Here is a 21,419-nt window from a genome sequence, read left to right as displayed (position 1 = left end):
AAGTTTCAAGTGAGTAAAGAAACTAGACCAAAATTACTTGGTGAAATTGTGTGTTTTTGCAGTGTAAGGCTTAAGTTTTAAAAGTCCAGAAGTGATTCTGACCATCAAAACGCTACGCATGTATGGAATAAACACAAACGACTTCTCTCCAATAAGGGAGAGTTTACTAACTAAATTAATTCAGCCTTACAGTTAAATACTCACGAAGCTGCAACACTCAACTAAACTACTGGAAAAAAGGTGATGAAAACTAAACTACACTGTAAAAATATAAAAGTCAGAATAGAACCAAGAAAATGAAATAATGATGTCTCAGTTCATCAGTTTGGTGTCGGTGAAGCTGAGCTTCTTGTCTGGCTCTGGACGCCAACCTGAGAAAATGTCACTTTTGGGGAACCTATAATCCAAAAATTCCTTCTGTAGAATTATGAATAAGAAAAGCTGAAGGTTTGTCCCTTTGACACGAAACACAAAACTATAAACTATGTGGTTCAGTTCTTCATGGCTTCATATTAAAGATCTGGGGAGAATCAAAGCCAGTAAAAGGATCTCCTAATAAGCATGAACACCGGCTCTCTTTTATAACCCCCTAGACCAGGAGTGTCAAACTCCAGGCCTCCAGTCGCTGTCCTGCAGTTTTTAGATGAGCCACAGGTACAAAACACTGGAATGAAACGACTTAATGACCTCCTCCTTGTGTAGATCAGTTCTCCAGAGCCTTAATGACCTAATTATTCTATTCAGGTGGTGCAGCAGAGGCACATCTAAAGTTGCAGGACTGCGGCTCTTGAGGTCTGGAGTTTGAGGTCTGGAGTTTGAGGTCTGCCTACACCATTAAAACCTAGAGGTACAATTTTTTGATTTCCCAACACGAGGCTGTAATTTTAGCCACATTTCCTCTACAAACAGTTTCTATAGTTGCAGACTGTACCTTGAGCTATTGTTAGGCCTGTTACGGATTCTCTACCTTGCATTTTTGACCATTCTGAATGTAAGACTCTAGCTTAGAGGTTCAGTATCCTACAAGTGCAACCATAAGCTTCGACATGTAATGAGATTTAATGTACTTTCTGGCTCTAAAAATGCAAAAACATAAAGACATAAAGCTTTATTTCCTCACCAGCAGAAACCCAAACACTATGGGTGTTATAGCCAGGGACATTTAAGGTCACAACACGCATTTCCTAATTTCTGTTTAAACAATTTGATCACTTATTGTAAAAACAAATGCACCAGAAAATTAATGACTGACTTGGGGAATTTTTGAAAAACTTCCCCCAACTTAAGTTTTGTATTCATTAACTACGACTTTGGTACAAACACCGGACAAGGAAGCAGATTACTTTAAGCAAGTGAAGTTTGATGTTGACTTTCAGAATGAATTAGTCACCGATTTTAAATTTCATAACCATGTTTTTCATACCTGGTTTCTATTAATTATCAAATTTTACCAATTTGATGTACTTTTCCCCTACTAGGTCTCTCATGTGACCAGTGCCACTTTCCCCCCACCCATTGATCCACCCACTGGATCCAGTCTGAATATATTTCCTGTTCTTCCACGCCACTCTGCTGTCTATCCAGCCTCTGGAAAGATGTCTGCGACTGTGAGCAAAGCCGATGGAGTCACGATCCTCACGGAGGTTTCTGACCCAAATGATCGCTTGCCTCCTCTGCATCAGGTCTCGAAGCCCCTTTGCCACAGCCTGGAGTGCTTGGTTCACTTCTGAATTTATCGTTTTTATTTTTACCAAAATTGATTGTCAGCTTTTTCAGTTTGGTTTTTCTGCCTCTGTGTGTTTTGGAACTGATGAAGACTTAGGATGGTGGTCTCTGAGGTGTTTTTGTTTGGGGTGGTGCAGGATGCAGCTATCTTGTCCTTGAAAACCCAAAGCAACAGCTGCGTCCGTGTTCCCTGCACAGTCAGACTCAACCTGTGTGGATTGGATTTTGTTGTCAGGTTTGCCACTCGTCACCAATCCTGTCTGGTTTGGATTGGATCTGCAGGTGCAGTTATGGGGGGACAGTACCTGACTTGGATGTCTCTTGGGTTCATCTTTGTTTCTTGCAGATGATTTTGTTTTGTTGGTGTCCCCAGATCATGACCTTCAGAGTGCATTTGTGTGGTTAGCAGCGTCAGAGTGACGGTCCAAAAGCTCCCACATCCTCAGGCGTCCTTCACTCCATGCTGGTCCACACTTACTTGCTGCAGATTCAATGTGGACTCAAAGCGGACGGCCATTTGCCAGACACGTCCCCACAAAGCTCAATCTGCTGAGAGTCTGCATCATCTGGATAAAATGGAGCCAAATTTTCAAGAATTTCTTTTGGAAGAGATTAAAAAATATAGAGACTTGCAGGATACATATGTGGGAAGAAATAGCACTAGAGTGCAAGAAATTGAATGAGCAGACGCACAATCCGCACCATACAGTTCGTCCAAGTATGTGAGAGTCTTAAGTCCGTCCGAGTGCTGGGTCATGGTTCGCAACTGGAAAATGATGGACTGTTCTTTCCAGGGAGCCGTTCGGTCTGGACCTCAGGTGGAAGAGTTTAGGTGTGTTTGCATCTTCTTCATGAGTAAAGGTGGGAAAGAGTAGAGTGTGGTTTGACAGATTTGTCCTCATCTGTGGTTTGCTTTGCTCCGCTGTGGAGAGGAGAGGTGAGCCAAGAAGCAAAGTTATTTATTTAGCAGTCTGTCAGTTTTACAACTCACCTACTGTCATGAGATATAGATCATCCTATGGGAGAGTGGCGTAAATACCAGAGGTCTGCAGCGTTTGTTCTGGTATCAGATCTCTGATTCTCCTTGCAGAGGTTTTCCAGGCACATCCCTATAGAAAGGGACCCAGATTACGTTGGGGGGGCTACATGTCCCATTCTGCCCATGAGTGACTCCCAGGATTAGCTCGAGATGATGTGATCCAGATCTTAATCTTTAATATTGTCTATAATCTTCCTGTGTTTTCTCTTTCACAGACTTTGCACATCATGATTGGGCTCCTCAGTTTTAGCCTGGGAATCATCCTCCATTTCAGGTGGGCAGAGCATCCAAAAGTTGTGCAGCAGTAATATTATTACTACTTCAACTTGTCTTTACTCAAGTAAAAGTAAAATGTACAGCAAAGCTACTCCTGGAAGTACATTTTTCAACAAAGTGAAGTAAAAGTAACTAATTACTGCCCATCTCTGACAGTGAATCCTGCTTTGTGCTAATAGACGTCACCTGGTTTCCTTATTGGTCGGGAACTCTGGTGAGAGATTAAAGACCGTCACCATAGCAACAAATGGGAACAGCCATAATTTATCTTTTGTTTCTTTCGCAGTTTGCCATATTTGGCATCATTTGCATTCTGTGTGAGAAGAAGCCATGTCTGTATCTGGTGAGTGGGTGATTTTCAAAACCCTCTGAGAAAAAGTTTGATTATTCTTATTGTTGTTCTGATCGATTCTTTCACTTCAGATTCTTCCCAATATGTTTCTGAACTTTGTTGGGATCTTTGGAGCCGTTGGAGCCATTTTCTTCTACAGCATCAATATGTTTGGTCCTCACAGTGTCTGTGGAAGACTTTATGATTCATTTGGCCATTATGATTCATTTGGCTATAATAGTTCATTTGGCCATTATGATTCATTTGGCCATTATGATTCATTTGGCCATTATGATTCATTTGGCCATTATGATTCATTTGGCCATTATGATGAATGCTCAATCACGGTAAGAATTAGAAATACACTGTAAAACACTTGAAAGTGCTTTAACTTGAAAATGAACGTCCAACTGCTGCCTTGAAAATTCAATTTAAGTCATCAAAAACATTTGTTGGTTTTTACTCAGAAATTAAAGTTCATGAAGTTGATTAAACAGGAGACAAATTGTGTAAACATTTGAATTCATTAATCTTAAATCAGTTTAATCTTAAACTGTGAGTTTTTACTTAAAGATGCAATTTAGACCAAATTATTTCACAATATGCGAGAAAAACCCTCATCTAGTAAAAGAGCACACACTTCTGTATTACTTTCACTCACATTTTCAAGTTAAAATAAATACTTATTTTACTTTAGAATAATTTAAATTCTAAAACAATTAATTCTGCAATACAATGAGGAAAATAACAGAGTATTGATGATGTGTGATGTTTAAAGTTACTGACCATCCTGACAAATAAAATAAAAAAGGATAAAAGCTCAAAGTTGTTAAATGTGTCCACAGATTCTTTCCGTAGGCGTCAACGGCGTGTTGATCGGCCTGTCGGCCCTGGAGCTCTGCGTCGCCATCAGCGCTCTCGTTTCAGCAATAAAAGTCCTGACAAGCTTCACAAGAAACGAAAACCTGGTAAATTATCCAATATATCTGGTTATATTTTTTAATCACCCATACATCCTGATATAAGTTGTTTTATTTCTTTATGTCTTTGAACGTTTTATGTATAATTCAGGTTTTAAAACTTTCTTTTTAGGGTAGAAATAAAAAATTTTCCCCAGATTATATCCAAACAAAGTAAAGTTTTTAAAGATCACAATACCTTCTAAAGATGTACACAACCTTTAAATCCTGGACATTTTCTCATTTACATTAAGCAATATCTACATAATTTACTCTCACATCAAGTATTTATTGTATTTAATTTTTATTTAAAACTTTTCTCATATTTGTAAAACAGCTGAGTTAAAAACCTCCTGTTTAAAATTAATTTCTTTTGTACCATAATAAATGAAACTCTTACCAACATTTTGAACAATTAAAAAGTTAATGTTTCAATTATTGATTTTTTGTGTTTCTGACATAAAGCATTTTGAACCTCCTTGTTGCTCAAATGTGCCCTACAAATGAACTTGATTGATTACTTTTTCCCTGTAGAGCTCCAGTGAACCAGAACAGACGACCAATCCAGGAATCACAGAAGGTCCCTATTTCATTCACATCATTTCTAAGTGACCGGAGCGGAAATGCCTGATGTTCTGCACCAATTGGTTCCCATTGTTGTTATCTCAGCTATAAATACTAATAATGTGTGAAATCAGAGATAATCCAACTCTGTTTCCTCTTGAATTGTCATCAGCTGAAGGAAAATGCTGAGAAAAGTGAGGCTCTGATCAGAAAGTCGGGCGATAAACTGCTGACATTAAATCTCTGGGTTGTTTTTCATGAAGCTGATCTTCCTCTTTCACATTAGGAGTTCAGTTTCCGGCCAACCGAGCCAGAGGAAGTTCTGGTCAGGAGTTTTCGTCTGTTTTCTTTTCAAAATGAAAACATGAGTTAAACTAAGACGAATCTGATCTTTTGAAACGTTATTTAACGTGCAAAGCAGAAATGTACAAGAATTTTTTATTTTAATTTTGTGATACAAACTGAGTTCATGTTTGTTGTGAATTTCAGAAAAAAAAGACCCTGAATTTTGGTTTGTAATATTTTTAATTGTATGCAACTTATTTAATAATTTCTTGTGAGTTTTAGCTGCTTTTTGTCAGAAACTATGATTTTGGAGTCACTTTTTAAATATGCATGTGGCCAATTTAGAGTAAGCTAACAGTAATGTGGGAGGAATCCAGAGAGCCCAGAAAGAATCCACAGATGGACTGAGAAACACGCAAAACATCTTCATACAATATCTCACACATGTCAAAGGCCCGGGGGCCACATCTGGCCCCACGTAGCTTTTCATGTGGCGTCTAGGCTCCAAATTACATCAATAAGTCCCTCCAGTTTTTCACAAATCTGCAAAATTCACACAAAATCTATAAATCTCCACATTGTTTTCTGATTTTACTGCAAATTTCTCAACTTGGTCAAAAACATTGAGTTTAAGTGACTCAGTTTGACTTGATGTGAAGCTATCGTCCACGATCGACATGGCGAGTAATAAAAAGTCACATTTAACATCATATATTAGTGCAAATATCGTACATATTTCTTACATTTCCAAATTGGCACAACAAAATCTATCATTTTGATTGCAAAAAAACAATCACAGAATCTTGGAGGAACAGATGTTTATTGATATTTTATCAGTTTAATTGGTTTTATCGATATATTCTGGCACAACCATCCCTTTAAGAACATTCAGGTTTTTGATGTGGCTAAAAAAAAGATGAGTTTGACGTCCCTGCAATATCTATTATGCTTTTGAATAAGTTTTAGCACCAATTATTCCTGTGAGCTCAGCTGCTGTTAAATTTACCATTTTAAATGTCTTGTTTTATTTGTTTAATCTTAGGGTTTTATTTAACATATAAGATCATAAAATACATATCAGAGCTACTTTAACATCTCAGCTGGATAAAAATTCTCAATCTCTTCCACAGCCTGGTTTTCTAGGTTCACAAAACATCTGTGACTTGGAGAAATAAGTTGTAATTTCAGAGAAACAAAGACAGTAAAAAGCTGTGATATGACTGATTTTGCTAAGAGATTTAACGGTTGTTTGAGATTTAAATCGTCAAAGTCTGGATGTTTTTCTCCATCTCTGTCTTTTGGATGCTTTTCTATTGTAAAATATACATTCCTGCTTTATACACACTTGTTTTAAGTCTATGAAGAAATAAAGGCACCAAACCTTAAGTGTTTTAAATGTTGTTACTTTTTACAAAACAGTTTTTTCGCTACACCGAGCGCATTCAGAGCAGCTGTGCTCGGATATCATGAGGAATTTTCTAAACACCAACCCTCCTTTATTACTCAAGTAAAAAGTTTCCTTCCAAAATAAACATTTTGTTAATCCACATTCTCTTTACCCTTTTCTTTTCTATCATCGATCTTTAGCATTTCTGTCCCTAAAATTTCACATTGGGTTTGGTTACAGACCAAATATATATTTTGCAGGCATGAAACTTAAAACATGACATCCAATCAAATATTGCATCCAAGCGATTTTGCAAACCCAGGCATCAGATCGATGCCTGGGTTTGATAAACTGCAGCTTGTATCGTTTTCTTTACATTCTTTTAATTTGATTAAATATTTTTTATCGTTCCAGCTACGTAACATTTTTTAAAAATCTTTTAACAAAGTCACAAAACTCAGTCAATTTTGAACTTTTGTAGATTTTAAAATGTGTGAAGCGAGAAAAACAAATTTAAATGGTTTTTTTGTGCAAAAGAAAACCTAAACAATCAGTTTAACTTTTCTACCTTGTAGTATCAGAGAATAGTTATGACTGTTTATTCATATGTTTGCATTTGATAGGCCTGTTGATGCATACCAGTGACTCTGTTGACTCTCTTTAGATTAAAACATTCCTTTGCAGAATCGTTTCTACCTCACGCTCCAGGTGTGAGTCCAGATCTCTGCTGATTCTAATCCAGAAGAAGAAGAAGCTGCGGTGGGAACATGTTTCCATCACCGTGTCGGATCCTGAAGGCGCTCTGCTGCTGCTGCCTGAAGAAACTGGGAGTTCAGACCTGCTGGGCTGCAGTTACCGGGGTGAGAGGAACCGGGGGAAAGAAATACATCACCTTAAAACAGGGATCATGGTTCTTATTTCTTTTGCAGACTGTTCAGATCATGGTGGGTGTGCTTAATATCGGCCTCGGACCGGGAAGAACAAGCACTCGTCTGGGGGATTTTACCAGCCTGGGAGCTGCTTACTGGTTGGGCGCTGTGGTAAAAACTATTTATAATTTGTTTTCTTTCTTTCTTTCAAGGGGATGTACGTAGCACATTTTTTATTTTTAATCAGTTGAGTTTAACTCTCTACCAAAACACTGTTAAATACGTCTTTATATTCCCAAAAACAAGCATTAATTATCTGAAAGGATCTCTTTTGTACAGTTTTGCTTATTTTGGATCCGTTATTTATTTTCTGCCATGTTTAAGCAATCAGCTTATGATGGCAATGTAGACAGGAGAAAAGAGGAGAAAATTACTGCCAGAAATTCCTGAGTAAATTTATGCCACAAAACGCATAGATTTTGAGATTAATCTCAGAAATGTTCTTTAAAAACAAGGAAATTTCTGAGCTTAAAAAGTCAAAAATGAGCTAGAAAAAAAACTTAGAAATTTTAAGAATAAACTCAGAATTTTCTAGAAAAACTTTGTGAGCTCCAAAAGTTTAAAAAAAATGCTAGAGAAAAATAAGAAATGTTGAGATTAATCTCAGAAAATGTGTAGAAAAATCATTCGGTTATGCAGTTTAACGGTTGAACATGTTTGGCTTTGGAAACAAAAATCTTCTACATGAAAATGTTCAACTTTTCAAACTCAGAAATTTTCTCTTTTTTCTTTTTTTAGGAAAGTCTGAGATTAATCTTAAACTTTTTACGTTTTTTTTTGCACATTTTTGACTTTTCAAACTCAGAAATGTTTCAGAAAATTGTTTAGATTAATCTCAAAATGTTGACGTTTTTTGGCGTAAATTTGCTCCTTTTTGATGCCGTCGTTCAAGTTTGTCAGGATTTTCTGGGTTTCATGTTGTGTTTGTAATTTCTTGTTACTGAGGTTTTGAATTTTGTTTCTTGTCAGTTTATCGTAACAGGAATCATGACCGTTTTAGCGGGTCGGTTCCCTTCCTCCTGCTTGGTGAGTGAAACCGTCGATAGTTAAGAAACCCGATAATATCACATTCACAGAGTCTCTAAGAAAGTTTAAGACTCCTTGAATGTTTTGCCTTTTCATTTCCTTTCATTTTAGAATATTTTCCTACGTCATATGTTTCTGTCACATTAAAACCCAAGTGAAATACTTTCAAGTTTGTGTTTGTAATGTGACAAAAGACAAAACAGTTGAGGATGAAGTTACTACTTTCTCCATAAATTGTATAATTTACAGTGAGGTACTGGCAGCTGTGGTTGCCAGAATTTCACTGTAATAAATGCAGTCATAGTGCATGGGACGTTACAGTCTGATATTTTACTAACCATCATTTTAATAGTGCAGAACTGTTAATTGTTTAAGGGAATTTACTATAAAAAACTTAAATAAACTAGACATTTAGAGCAAGTTTCTGTAGAAATAAGTTATATTTTAAGCCTGATTACAGTAAACTCCTAAAATCAGATATACAGTAAACACATTTAGTGAAAAACACAGTAGACCTGTATTATATAGTACTTCATTTTGTTGCAAAAATCAACTTTACTGTAAATTTAGAGTTAATTTGCCATAAAATGTTTTTCAATAGAATACCATAATGTATGTATAAACTGCCATGTATATCTGTTGTTTTTATGGTATTTTCCCATAAACAGTTTATTGTTCTGAACCCTTGAAGTGACGGTTGACAAAATATTATACCGTAATGTCTTGTACGCTTCGACCAGGGGCGGGGCTACAGGAAGGGCTGGGGGGCCATCTTCCTCCATTATTATTACTATTTTTATTATTTATTATTATTATTATTATTATTATTATTATAGTCACAGTTCTACGGCCTTATTGCAGTTTGTTGAATGAATTTGGGTTGAAATCTTTTTTCCCAGGTGGGCTTCTCTGTGTTGCTGAACATTGTTGGTGCGATCTTCTCCATCACTGGCATCGTGTTGTACTCCATCGACCTGATCAACTCCTCTCTGCTCTGGGTTTGCGACCGCTCCGGTTCTGATCCAGACCGCTACGACGACAGCTGCAGAAACGTGGCCGCTTTCGATCAGGTGAGCAGGTCCAGGCGTAAAAGGAGGAGTTTGTGATCTCCGCACGGCACTGTGAGCGCAGCGGTTCAGCTGTATGTCCTTAAGAAAAGAATCAGGTTTTTTATGTCTCTTCTCGTTTCTCCACCAGAACTTACTGACGTCTCTGGACAGAGCCTTGATTCTCCTGGCTGTTCTGCTGTTGGTTGTCAGTATTTCTTTTGCTGCTCTTGGCATCGGGTTCCTGACTGGTGAGGTGAAGGAAGAAGAGGTAAAATGTTGGGGATCTATTATGCAAAACTCACATTTTGCACTTTTTTATGGTTCCGTTTGAGTCTCAACTGCTTCTAAAAACAGCCGGAGCACTTAAAAAAACACACTGCCATCTTTTGGCAATACGTTCAAGTGTTTGCAGTTTCAAAAACCTCCGGAATGTAACCTCACAAATCAGCAGGTGCTGCACTATTACCTAGCAACCTGGAAGCCCACACCGTCACCTAGCAACCCCAGCCGACCTCCAGCGGTTTGGTCAGCTGGCTTTACCGCTGTATTTGCTGTCCAATGGCTGCTGGAAAAGACAAATGTTTAGATGCTGACTCACCATCCAGAAACCACTTGTTATGTTCTTGCTGGTTGTGCAGGAGGCTCCACTTCTGCTTTTCAAAGATGTAAAAACCATGTGAACCGTTTGAGTCTAGAATAATTTTGTCTGAAATATTTTCTACTTGTGATTAATTGTTCTCTTTGTAGAGTGACAGACTTTAAATTGCTTGTTGATCGGTGCATTTTTAGCTGCCAAGTACCAAACGATTTGTTCTTCTATACCATTTTTAAAAGATGGACTTCAAAGAAGTTGCATTTATTAATCAGTTCTGTTGTAAGATGTAAATCCCTAATTTTACCAGTATTATTATTTATTGTGGAATATTTCTGTGCCAGCAGGTTGACAACGTTTCTAAAGAAGACTTGAAGGAAATCCTTCTCATCAGTCCTGGTGCTTGAAACCATCGATACCTCGGCAGGCAGCGCTGCAAAGCAATCCAAACCTCAGTGCCACAAATAGTAAACCAGTACAGTAGACAATAACTCTTTACTTTCAATTATTGATTGACAGTAAATTATGAAATGTAACTCATTAATTAGGTTACTGATTTATTTATTGTATTTTTGACCAAAACTGACAGAAAAGCAGAAATGTTGGAAGAAAAGTGGATCGATCTGGTTGGTGAACGTCCGGCCATGTTTTTACATTCACAGTTTAACTTTAACAATGAATTAAAAATTAAACTGCTGCACTTTAAGCTTCAGCTGTTTTGCGATATATCACAGTTTTTATCTTTTTCTGGATCAGGGTTCTGAAATGAGAAGCTCTGGTGTCCAAAGTAACTCTTTGGTTCATTTAATACATTAAACAATTAAATATTGCTCCATTTTCTTTCATTCTTTTGTTCTGTACTGAAGAAACACTGACCCAGCTAGTCAATTGGGCCAGCACTGATTTCATCTGATCAACAAACCTCCTCAGGTGTCCTGACAACAGTTTTCATCTCTCTGGATTCATCCTCCTGGAGTTCAGTTTGCTTTCACATGTGCAATATTTGCATAAAACGGGTGAATATTAGAAAGATTGCAAATTTAACATTTTCTGAAAATCTTGTATGACTATCAGATTCCTGACAAACAAAGAAACAGTCAAAGCTGTTTTAATGTCTCTTTTTATCATTTATTCATTTTCAAACATGGTTTATGTTGAATAAAAACTATTTTTCAGAATTAGATTAATCTCGAGACGTTTGTGCATTAAACCCACACAAATATGTAAATCTAAAAATGAAATAAGACTTTATAGAAAATAAAAATGATTGAAAATGAACATTTATGCAGATTGAGGTACATGAATCTTTATTTTACAATAAATGCAGAGTTTTTAAATAGTTTTACTCAAAAATAGGATAGCATATAGACAGAATGATCATTACAAAACCTCCATCCCAGCAGATTTATTTCACTTCAGCTAATAATTAACTCTGATTAATGATGGGCAGATAATCAGTCCCATGATATCTGCACTTCCTGGTCAGTGTGCTCTAAAGAGGAATGCTACTTAACAAATAGGCAGAGAAATAAAGAATATAATCAGGTTCTGTCAACAAGAAGGATCAAAATGTATCATATGACCCTGTTTTTTATGTTATATAAATGCAACAGTGAAGTTATAAAGAAAAGAAAAACATCAGCTTTTACTTTTAACATTTAAAGTTTTCTCAGTTTTTTGTTTAAAGGAACAGAGGTCCTTAGGCTGCAGAATGACAGGTGACCTCTTCCAGCAGTGGTTTGGTGTTTTCAACATTCTGATGAAACAACAGCAGAGAAAAAGTGTCAGAATACAAAGAAATCTAACAGACGACGAGAAAATCCTGATCTGATTCGCTTCTGTTGTCTTCCAGTTCAGCTTTTAGCTTTACATCTCAAACATAGAAGTAGCTGCTGGTTTCAGCAGAAACCAGTCTGCGTCTTTCCTTCTTGTTTACTTGTAAAGTCACTAACTGGTTTAGTTTGTGTGGACTGACCGTGTCTTCCTCCTGCGCAGAGTTCCTCAGAGTCTTGATGCTGAGGACGACGGCGCTGATGGCGACGCAGAGCTCCATGATGGACAGGAGGATCAGCACAACATTCATTCCTATCAGGAGCACCTGACCGGACCACAAAACGTTCTCACAATGAGTTGTTGAGTGGACTGCTGCTTTATGAATATTTGTTTCCAAATATCACCTAAACATGTCCAGTAGTTTTAGTAACTGGTTACCAACAGGTTATCCTGACAGCCTGTTAGGGTTAGCCTGAATGATATTAGCTGCGTTTCCATTACAAATATCGATATTTTGCCAATGTCAAAACAAACATAATTTTGCAATTGCAGTATTTCCATTGAATAAGAAACAAAATTAAAATCACGTGAATAAATTTGTTCACACAATAAATTATTAAAAACATGCCATCGTCCTCCAACTACTTCCTGTCGTCGTCTTCTTTGTGGTTGGCGCCGGTAGTGACATCCGGCTGTTGATCATGTGACTCGTGTGACGCAACAAAGTGTTTCCAATTCTCATTTTTAATTGAAAAACGAGAATTGTTCAAAATTGCCGCGTTTCCAATGAGCAAATTTATTTTAGAAATATTAAGTTTGGCAATGGAAATACAAAATAAAATCACTAAATGTAAACAAGTCAATTTAGAAAAACTAATTTTTTCAATAAAAATGTTTTTGTGCTACGATGGCTTTTTCAGCCTCATCAAAATTGGTTTGTCTTGCAAAACCGCAATGGAAACGTTTTTTTGTTTGTTTGTTGTTTTTTTTTTGCGTCTCCCGGGACGTTGCCGCTGGCGCCAACATCCAGGTTCTTGCTTTCGCGTGAACAAACTTATTCATGTGTGATTGTAATTTAATTTCTCATTTAATATAAGTACCACAATTGTGTAATTGTGTTTTATCAACAGTAGAATAAAATTAACAAAGATTTGCACACGTTTGTAATTGAAATGCAGCCATATTTAACCTTCCTGGTGACGTTTTCATCTCGCTCACCTGAGACACCAAATTGCCTTCAAGACAGAGCTGCCTGAACAATTCGCTTTCACTCTGTGAAGGTGGAGTACGGGTGTTGTCGTAGTTGTAGGACCTGGAGGTGGAGCAATTCCACCACCAGATATTGAGGTGTGATATGTAGATGCTGTAGAGCACAATGGCTGCTATGGCGAAACCAACTCCGGTCAGGTTCAGGATCACATTCAGGATGACCTACATCACAAGATTAAGACTCAAACTAAAGTTTTCATTTAAAACATTAATAAGTTTCACAAGTTTGAATAAAATATACCAGTATGAAACAGTTATGACTTCTTAGAAACAAACCTAATCACTGTTTTTTTTTTCACAAACAAGTGGCATCACAAACGTCCACCAAAAATAAAACGAATGACAATAAAATAGCAGGTTATAAAATAACAAGAAGAACAATAATTTTACAAATCACAGCTTTGAGGAAATAAAAAGTATGAAAACTGTAGACAACCAAGTAAGTAGATTAAAAGTAAACGTTATTGTAGGAATTTATGTGTGAACCGTTCACAAGCTTTTTGGAAAATAAGTCAGAAAATTAATTTTAAATTGTAATAATGAAATAAAAAAACTCAATGTAAAATTGACTATTTTTGCTGTTATTATTTTTGCACATTTTTATTTCTCAGTTTTTCTCATTTTTTCCCCCATTTTCTCATGAAAACAAAAATCCAACCCAGCTGCTGCTGCCAGGAAGCTCACTGGCCTCTGCCACTATGATGGGATCATAAAACAGAAAAACTACAACTAGAAAATTTCTTATTTTGACCCACAAATAAAAAAATATTTCAAAAGGTGCTTTTCCTCCAAAGGAAACGGGGCGGTTCTCTAGCACCACCTAGTGTCGATGTGTGTACGTCCCTGACTACAACTAAAACATTTTTGAATCTTGACCCACATGGTCTGAAAAACATTGATTATCACTATTATGACCCTTTTTGTGGTTCAGTTGTATTTTGTTACCTCTATAAAACATTTTGAATATTAAGATAACTAAACAGAGGAATATTATTAATGTTACTGCAATATTTGCAACAATTTTTGTCATGTATGCTGATTTCATGCTATCAATAACAACTTCTTCAGATTAAACAAGTTTACTGTGAGTTTCCAGTGTAAATTTCCTGAATGTTTGCTGTCAGTTTTATAAAGTTTGAACGACTCACCAGGCACAGGCTTGGGAACTTCTCAGATAAAACACACATCAATCCAAAAGTGATGAACTACGAAAAGGAGGAACCAAAAACCATAAAGGTCAGTTTTATCAACAAAGAGCAATACCTTGATTTATTTTTGCCTCAGAAAACTAGAACACTGCATAAGATGAAAAGAGGATTTTTTTAAACAAAAATGCCAGGTTTCTATAACATATGTATATTTCCATGCACCCAGTAGTTTGGTTGGGGCTCCATGAATTACTGCATCAGTGTAATGTAGGATGGAAGACCTTTCCATTTTGCTTCATAATATTCTCCTTTTTAGATAAACCTTTAATTTAGGAACCAAATCCTGAATTTCAGAGGGAGTAACGCTGATATCGGCATCATAATATTCAAGAACTGCATCTCAAATTCATGTTTTCCAAATGTTGCAGCCCTTATAAATAATAGCAGCATTTCCACACAGCATTTTCGCAAACTGAAATTTCAAAAATATTAAGTCTTTAAAAAACATGCCTTGCTGTCATCCTCTGACCACTTCCTGTCGTCTTTTTCTTTGTGGTTTGCGCCAGTGAAAACATCTGGTTGTTGATCATGTAACTTGTGTGACGTTAAAAAAACTGTTTATATTTTTTTTGAAAACTACTTTATCCTAGTGCCAAAACTTATCAGAAAACTAGCTGGCGATTCGGTGTTTCCATTCAGTGAATTTATTTTCAAAATGTCAAATTGTGCTATTCAGTTGAAACACAACTTCTAGCTGACCATAAAACTGTGAGCAACATCTGAATCCTGCCACTGGCCCAGACCATGAAGAAGACCACAGGAAGCAGGAGAAGGATCATGGCATGTTTTTTAATAAGTTATTGCATGAAAAATCTTATTCACATTTGATTTTTATTGCATTTCTCATTTAATGGACACACTGCAATTGCAGAGATGTGTTTATTGTGATTATTTGACAAAATTTTGATCACAAACAGAGTTTCTAACAGCTAGCGCTGAATCACACCCTGTTGTAAACTCTGTGCATCCACTTTATGATATGCAGACAAATCAGCAATAAAGTTAAAGAAGTTGACTTTACCAGTGACGTCAAAAAAACATCTGTGACTTTGCTCTTCACATTATGCTCACCAGAGCTCCCAACCAGAAGGGAAAACCAGAATAATTCAGCACCCGGTAAGTGTCTGGACTAAAGCGGAGGGTTCCGCCTAAGCCCAGATTGAGCAGCCCAATCATTATCTGGATGGCCTGTGAAGGACAAAGCACAGAGGGGACGGGTGTTGTGTGAGTCCGCTTCCATTAACGCAAAGCAACAGCTCAACCAGAACCTGAAGAAACTCACGCCGAGGACTGAGAAGGACATTCCCTGGCTCTTCCTCACTTGGGGAGACAGAGAGCAGCACAGCGGACTGTAGCAAAGGCTTTTCAGGATCTGACACACCGGAGGCCAGCGGCTCTGCGGGTCGGACTGCACCGTAAAAACCGTGACCCCGTCATTTCTCGTCATCGTCACCGACATCTTCCCTGATGGCTGAAGAAGCAAACCAGAGATACAGCAAGACGACTGAGGAGTTTGGTGATGATGTCTCCAAGCTATAATTTGAGAAACAAAATGAAATGGTTCAAAATGAGCTGTTCATACTTAAAGGGCCAGTGTTATGTATTTCCCAGGCACATTTTATAGCACAATCAAGTAATGACGTAACCTTCACTTGTGATGAAAATGCTATATGTATTAAAATATGACTAAAAAGGAACTTGACTTTATAATTTAACTCCTTGAAATTGGGCCTTTGTCTCTTTAAAACCTCCTGCTCTCTCTGAAACTCCGCCCTCAGGAAGTCAACACAACATGGCTCCTCTATTAACCCTTTAACAGCGTTGCACTGAGAAGCAGCTTCTATAACGAGTTCCACCAGCTGTTTGCTAATTGCTGCTGACTAGTCTGAAGGAGCTGAGTGGGTACAGGTATTTTAAAAAAGATGCTGTCTGAAACTTGCACGTGTTTCAGTTTAAAGTTTAATGCTATCCCATGCCTTTGTCTCTGTAACGTTTTCTTGCTAATGTTTGCCGTTCACTGTCAAGTGTTGTTATTGTAAGTAAGAATTTGTTCCTGGTAACTCACCTGGTTAAATAAAAGTTAAATGAAATAAAAAATCTGTGAGGTGGGAAGGTTGGAAGCTTAGAAACGGCAACTCAGAGGAGGAGCTGCGTCCTCGAAGGTGGGGCTAGGTCCGCCCAGGCGTTTAGCACAGCTGAATGGCTGCCATGCAGTTTAAGGGATTTCTCAGACATGCATGAAAGAATTAAGGCAATACTTCAGGTGTGGTTTTGATGAGGGAACAATGATGTAAAGCACAAAAAGTCGATTTTACATGATACTGCCCCTTTAAAGTTCAAAGCTCTTTTGCAGGAAGCAGGAAGGTTAGCATATTAGCATAGGTTAGCATCGGTTGGATGCTAACCTTCCTGCTTCCTGCAAAAGAGTTGAAGCGTCAGTGTGCCCGCTTTGATCTTTCAGGACACTGTAGTGAACTGCTGAATTGTTGCAAAAATGTAGATTAAATAGATTTTCTTTTAATACAGTGATATAGAAATGAACTTACATTTAGTCCACACCATGTCTGCAAATCCACACTCAGATGGACGGTGGGATAATACAGATTAAACCTCAACTATTTGCTTAGCAAATCATAAATCAGAATGTTTTTGCATTAATCAATTGAAAACCCTTTTAGCTGAGATAACTCCTAGAAAAGGTTTTTTCCACAACAAAGATCGCTCAATGGTACAAATTTCACTCCTTGGGTCAAAGGTCTGAAATATCAAGTGGTGAGCAAATAATATTTTATTTGACGGAAAGGAACCAACACTGTAAATAACTGCAGGCTTTAGCTTTCACCCCAACACTTACTCAGACAGAGATCTGGACTTTGATTGGGCCATTGCAACATCTTGATTTTATGTATTTCAGTCATTCTGCTGTAGATTTGCTTTCTTGTTTGGGATATTGTCCTTTAGATGACCCAGTTTGGATCCAGCGTCTGTAACAGTAGAATATTCCTGCATACGGTCTATGGTAGTTTTACAGCAACGTGATCCGGTCCAATGTTTGGCCAAACAAGCTCTTCTTAACCTTAGGCTATATCTGGTTTACCTGGACCAGAATATTATTTTTTCTGTACAAAGCAGCTGATTTTTCTTGTATTTGTGTATCGGTGAGTCAGGCCTCACACTAGTCAAACAAAAAAGAGTCAATCATTTTGCTGTCTACATGGTTACGATGTTCTTTGATTTATTTTCTTTATAGTTTGACTAAAAAGTAAATTTAAACTAATTTCTTTTGCGGCAGACTTAGTTCACAGAGACTCACCACTTAGATCCAGTTCAACATCAGGAATCCAAAAAAGAAAACAACAGCCTGGTCTTCTTTTACAAAGGAAAGAGCGATGGTTGGGTTGAAGCGACGTGAAGAACAGTTGACTCAGGAGTGTCGGGTCAACATTGCCAACCTGTTATCTCCTCCTCCCACTGGGAAGCCATAAGGAAGTGGAGAAATACACTGAGGTAATAAATAAACCTGTTATAAAACATGACATTCAGAGCAATCAGAAAGCAGAAATAAGATGTTTTTAAGGCCAGCATTGTGAAAATACACTGATTAATGTATTAATTAAATTAAAAAATGTTTTCTTCATCAAAAAGTGAAAATAAATGCTCAATAAATCAGTCAAGTTTATTTGTATAGCACATTTCAGTAGCAAGGCAGTTCAGTACTTTACACAATAAGAACACAAAATTACAAAGTTATAAATAAAACATCCTACATTCAGCAGTTGAACAAGTATTACAATTTGATGAGTACCATCACCAAAATCATTCACATCAAATATGCTGGTCAATGTTTAATTTATTATGGTTCAAAAGCAACTCTTAACAGGTGGGGTTATAGTTTTGATTTAAAGAAACTCAGTGTTTCAACTGTTTTTGCAGTTTTTAAAAAAAGTTTGTCATCAAAACTTCTATCCTCCAAGCATCTGCAAAACTCTAATATCTGTTCTTGCCTTTCTGTTCATAAGTGATTCGCTGTGAGGTCCAGAAAACAAACTGAACTCAAAGATTTGCAGGTAATCATGCATCTCTTGTGCACATCATGCTGTTTACAAAGTCAACACAAAATAATAATCATGAAAATAACTCTTATGTCTTTATTTTAGTAATTTTAGTTAAAAAAAAAAAAAGGTCTGCACAATAAACCCTTAAAATCAGGGGGAACAGAAAGGAGACCGCTCCTTCACTGTTCTCCGGTTTTAGTTTTTTAAAAAGACTCAATTACCCAGGTTGCATTAGAAGAGAAACAGGAAGCGCAAGATGACAGTCGAATCAGCTGACTTGACTGTGTCTTGTACTCTGTTTGCGATTCTTTAAGGGTTTTTTGTTTAGAATATATCGAGTATTTTTAGTAAAAACAGGTTTTATTAGTTAGTTTAGGAGCCTGAAATGTTGCGGCCGAAAGCTTTGACGCAGGTGCTGAGCCAGGCGAACACCAACGGAGTCCAGAGCACTCTGTGAGTACGGAGCTAGCATCGAGCTAACCAGCTTCCAGTGGTTGATTGTTTTTAACTCTGCTTGTTTTTATTGTTGGACTAGATTTGATGGATTTTCTCTTTGAGGGATGACTTTCGAAATCATAAGAAAATTATAAATCTGCAGCATCGTGTCTTTATTTTAACATGGCATTCATAGCTACAATTTGACGGTTAGATTATGAATAAGTCGAAGTAGTTAATGCAGTTATTATTAATATAATCATTTATACCTATTAAATGTATGTTTTTTGTATTTTGTGTTATGTGAATGCATTCTTTGTTGCCAATCATCAAGCTAAAGGAATGCTGTCACTGCATTTTAGGCAACAAAAGATTATTTAGAAGAATGAATGTAATTAATTATTTGCATTTTTTAAAATGTATCTTATAATGTGTTAAATGAAAAATCTACAGAATGTGCCAATTTTTATCCAGTTAATGGTCAGAGTAATTACTAAAGTAATCTCTAGCAGCAATCCGATTTATATCACAAAACACTGAGTGCAATATGTTGCACGCTATTATATGTAAAAAGAAATTATCACAGTTGTTTGTTTACCTCATAGAATGCAATAAAAACCTAAATGTCTCTGCTTTCCCACAGTTTACTCAACAACGAGGGTTCTCTTCTGGCTTACTCCGGTTATGGAGACACCGACGCCCGCGTCACGGCGGCCATCGCCAGCAACATCTGGGCCGCCTACGACAAGAACGGCCATCAAGCCTTTAATGAAGACAAGCTGAAATTTATCCTCATGGACTGCATGGTGAGAAACACGACTGGGATGTGAAGGAAAAAGTGTGGATGAGTAGATTTAAGCTGTTTTTTTCTGCATCCGTGTGCCTCAGGAAGGAAGGGTGGCCATCACGCGTGTCGCCAACCTGCTGCTGTGTATGTACGCCAAGGAGACGGTGGGCTTCGGGATGCTTAAAGCCAAGGTAAGACTTCACATATTCATCCCTGCAAAGCAAAAGTTCATCCTGAAGCAGAATTAATTATAGTGATTATTAGATTCTAAGTAGTTTTCTCAAGTTGACATTTATCCCGATCACCTGGATGTTTTATACATTGTTTTTATATTGGGGTCTCGAAAAATGATCACCTTATGCTCATATTACAATGACTTTATTCTGGCAATATTAACACTTTATTCTTGCGACTTTATTACCTCAGTATGAATTTATTCTGGTAATATCACTTTATTCTTTTATTACTGCAACATTATTCTTGTATTGCATTTTTATTCTCTTAATCTCACATTTTTACAAATTCTCAAATTAATAGGAATTTACTATTATCACTTTATTCTCATATTCTACTAATATTACAACTATGTTCTCATAATTTTTCATTTTATTTTCGTATTGTCACTTTATTCTAGTGATATTGTAATTTTATTCTCATATAATTTCCACTTTATTCTTAGCCTGGTCCTAATACAGGAAGTAGGAAGTGATCAATGTTAAATTTTTAGACGGGTCAGGAAACGTTATGAGTTATTATTCTGTTAAATGAATTTTATGAGCGACTTCTTGTAGAGATTACTCATGTTTTCCAGTCTGACAGTCTCTGCAGGTTTGCAGCCCAGCTGGAGTCAGAGCCTGTTAACTGCAGTGTGTGTGTGTGTGTGTGTGTGTGTTTACAGGCAGAGGCATTGGTGCAGTATCTGGAGGAACCATTAACCCAAGTGGCAGCATCCTAGCTTTGCTGTGGCTCACCTTTCCTTCCCTTCCCTTCCTGGAGTCTGACAGAAGGTCACCTGATCCGGGTTGCTCACCGACTGAACATGCGACCCAACATGGCGGCTGAGCGCCGCTCTTTGCCTGTTTGGTGTTTTTTTATTATTATTTACCAGATTAGATTTCAGGAAGAAGTCATTTGTTGACCTGCTACAAAGATCCAGTTTTCTGTCAGCTTTGCTGTTTAAAGCAGAACTGCAGCCTTTTCTACTCACTTGCAAATAAATTGTGGTGAAGATTTGTGGGATTTTTTGTCTTTGTCTGAAAAATGTAGCTAAGAATATTTACCTGTTTTTGTTCAGATTTGTTTAATAAAGAAGATTCTAAGCCAGAAAACCTTGTTTTTATTTTTAATCAACGATGAGCAGCTGCAAAAATCTGAGGTGAGCCGTTTTGTTAAAGAGCTAAACCGTTAACTAAAAGGTTTATTAAGCCTGAGAAACTACCGGTTGTAGTAAATTTGTCTATTTGTGGATTTTTTTTTTTTTTTTTTTGTAGAATAAGTCAAATATTCTAAAGAAAATGAAGACAGATTTGAAAGCTGAAATATCAAGTTAACACATCATAATAAGTATTAAGGTATATTTAGTGTCTGAACTATTAAAATAGGCTGTTGAAACGGGTTTTAGAGGGATTTTTACTATTCCTTTTATTTTCTAATTTACATTTTTGTGTGTTGGTTTTTTATTTTCATTTGAAATCATTTAATATTTCATCTAATTTTAATTGAACCATTTC

The 21,419-nt window shown here is 37.0% G+C and overlaps 4 protein-coding genes across 9 annotated transcripts; 3 read left to right on the top strand and 1 right to left on the bottom strand.

Annotated features, from left to right (window-relative positions):
- Nucleotides 1-2,899: 2,899 nt before the first annotated feature.
- LOC114141882 (uncharacterized) lies at nucleotides 2,900-6,565 on the top strand. Its single transcript, XM_028012762.1, has 6 exons — nucleotides 2,900-3,038; nucleotides 3,197-3,254; nucleotides 3,327-3,383; nucleotides 3,464-3,718; nucleotides 4,217-4,339; nucleotides 4,865-6,565. The coding sequence occupies exons 1-6, from the start codon at nucleotides 2,992-2,994 to the stop codon at nucleotides 4,940-4,942; spliced, it is 618 nt and encodes a 205-aa protein (XP_027868563.1). The 5' UTR covers nucleotides 2,900-2,991; the 3' UTR covers nucleotides 4,943-6,565.
- A 355-nt stretch (nucleotides 6,566-6,920) lies between these two features.
- On the top strand, nucleotides 6,921-10,638 carry LOC114141883 (high affinity immunoglobulin epsilon receptor subunit beta-like). Of its 3 annotated transcripts, none has more exons than XM_028012765.1 (6): nucleotides 6,921-7,426; nucleotides 7,496-7,606; nucleotides 8,465-8,521; nucleotides 9,421-9,591; nucleotides 9,719-9,838; nucleotides 10,510-10,638. In XM_028012765.1, the coding sequence occupies exons 1-6, from the start codon at nucleotides 7,334-7,336 to the stop codon at nucleotides 10,567-10,569; spliced, it is 612 nt and encodes a 203-aa protein (XP_027868566.1). In that variant the 5' UTR covers nucleotides 6,921-7,333; the 3' UTR covers nucleotides 10,570-10,638. The 3 variants fall into 3 exon arrangements, with proteins under 3 accessions (XP_027868566.1, XP_027868565.1, XP_027868564.1); XM_028012764.1 differs by having other exon boundaries at nucleotides 10,507-10,632; XM_028012763.1 differs by lacking the exon at nucleotides 10,510-10,638 and having other exon boundaries at nucleotides 9,719-10,109.
- An 808-nt stretch (nucleotides 10,639-11,446) lies between these two features.
- Nucleotides 11,447-17,840, bottom strand: LOC114141881 (uncharacterized). 4 transcript variants are annotated; one of them, XM_028012761.1, is made up of 7 exons: nucleotides 17,726-17,840; nucleotides 15,695-15,883; nucleotides 15,484-15,600; nucleotides 14,353-14,409; nucleotides 13,154-13,366; nucleotides 12,138-12,260; nucleotides 11,447-11,918 (listed from the first exon to the last, which is right to left on the bottom strand). In XM_028012761.1, exons 2-7 carry the CDS (start codon nucleotides 15,869-15,871, stop codon nucleotides 11,862-11,864), a joined length of 744 nt encoding a protein of 247 aa, XP_027868562.1. In that variant the 5' UTR covers nucleotides 15,872-15,883; nucleotides 17,726-17,840; the 3' UTR covers nucleotides 11,447-11,861. The 4 variants fall into 4 exon arrangements, with proteins under 4 accessions (XP_027868562.1, XP_027868561.1, XP_027868560.1 ...); XM_028012760.1 differs by lacking the exon at nucleotides 11,447-11,918 and adding an exon at nucleotides 17,267-17,396 and having other exon boundaries at nucleotides 11,926-12,260; XM_028012759.1 differs by lacking the exon at nucleotides 11,447-11,918 and having other exon boundaries at nucleotides 11,926-12,260; nucleotides 15,695-15,945.
- Nucleotides 17,841-18,693: 853 nt separating this feature from the next.
- On the top strand, nucleotides 18,694-21,017 carry lamtor2 (late endosomal/lysosomal adaptor, MAPK and MTOR activator 2). The gene is made up of 4 exons (XM_028012766.1): nucleotides 18,694-18,920; nucleotides 19,546-19,708; nucleotides 19,791-19,880; nucleotides 20,588-21,017. The coding sequence occupies exons 1-4, from the start codon at nucleotides 18,853-18,855 to the stop codon at nucleotides 20,642-20,644; spliced, it is 378 nt and encodes a 125-aa protein (XP_027868567.1). The 5' UTR covers nucleotides 18,694-18,852; the 3' UTR covers nucleotides 20,645-21,017.
- The last annotated feature ends 402 nt before the right edge of the window (nucleotides 21,018-21,419 follow it).

Source organism: Xiphophorus couchianus, chromosome 3, assembly GCF_001444195.1.
Source record: "Xiphophorus couchianus chromosome 3, X_couchianus-1.0, whole genome shotgun sequence".
In the NCBI taxonomy this organism is placed as follows: domain Eukaryota; kingdom Metazoa; phylum Chordata; class Actinopteri; order Cyprinodontiformes; family Poeciliidae; genus Xiphophorus; species Xiphophorus couchianus.
Note: the sequence above shows the minus strand (reverse complement) of the source record. Positions and strands in the feature narration are given on the sequence as shown.

Bases quoted from the DNA above. Each gene is read 5' to 3' on its own strand.
- lamtor2 (XM_028012766.1), top strand. From the start codon at position 18,853: ATGTTGCGGCCGAAAGCTTTGACGCAGGTGCTGAGCCAGGCGAACACC. The intron at 18,921-19,545 runs GTGAGTACGGAG...GCTTTCCCACAG, and splicing joins AACGGAGTCCAGAGCACTCT to TTTACTCAACAACGAGGGTT. The intron at 19,709-19,790 runs GTGAGAAACACG...CGTGTGCCTCAG, and splicing joins TTATCCTCATGGACTGCATG to GAAGGAAGGGTGGCCATCAC.
- LOC114141883 (XM_028012764.1), top strand. From the start codon at position 7,334: ATGTTTCCATCACCGTGTCGGATCCTGAAGGCGCTCTGCTGCTGCTGC. The intron at 9,592-9,718 runs GTGAGCAGGTCC...TTTCTCCACCAG, and splicing joins ACGTGGCCGCTTTCGATCAG to AACTTACTGACGTCTCTGGA. The intron at 9,839-10,506 runs GTAAAATGTTGG...TTTCTGTGCCAG, and splicing joins GTGAGGTGAAGGAAGAAGAG to CAGGTTGACAACGTTTCTAA.
- LOC114141881 (XM_028012760.1), bottom strand. From the start codon at position 15,871: ATGTCGGTGACGATGACGAGAAATGACGGGGTCACGGTTTTTACGGTG. The intron at 14,410-15,483 runs GTGAGCATAATG...TCCTTTTCGTAG, and splicing joins CCTTCTGGTTGGGAGCTCTG to TTCATCACTTTTGGATTGAT. The intron at 13,367-14,352 runs GTGAGTCGTTCA...CTTGTGATGTAG, and splicing joins AGTTCCCAAGCCTGTGCCTG to GTCATCCTGAATGTGATCCT.
- LOC114141882 (XM_028012762.1), top strand. From the start codon at position 2,992: ATGATTGGGCTCCTCAGTTTTAGCCTGGGAATCATCCTCCATTTCAG. The intron at 3,039-3,196 runs GTGGGCAGAGCA...CATCTCTGACAG, and splicing joins GGAATCATCCTCCATTTCAG to TGAATCCTGCTTTGTGCTAA. The intron at 3,255-3,326 runs GTGAGAGATTAA...TTTCTTTCGCAG, and splicing joins CTTATTGGTCGGGAACTCTG to TTTGCCATATTTGGCATCAT.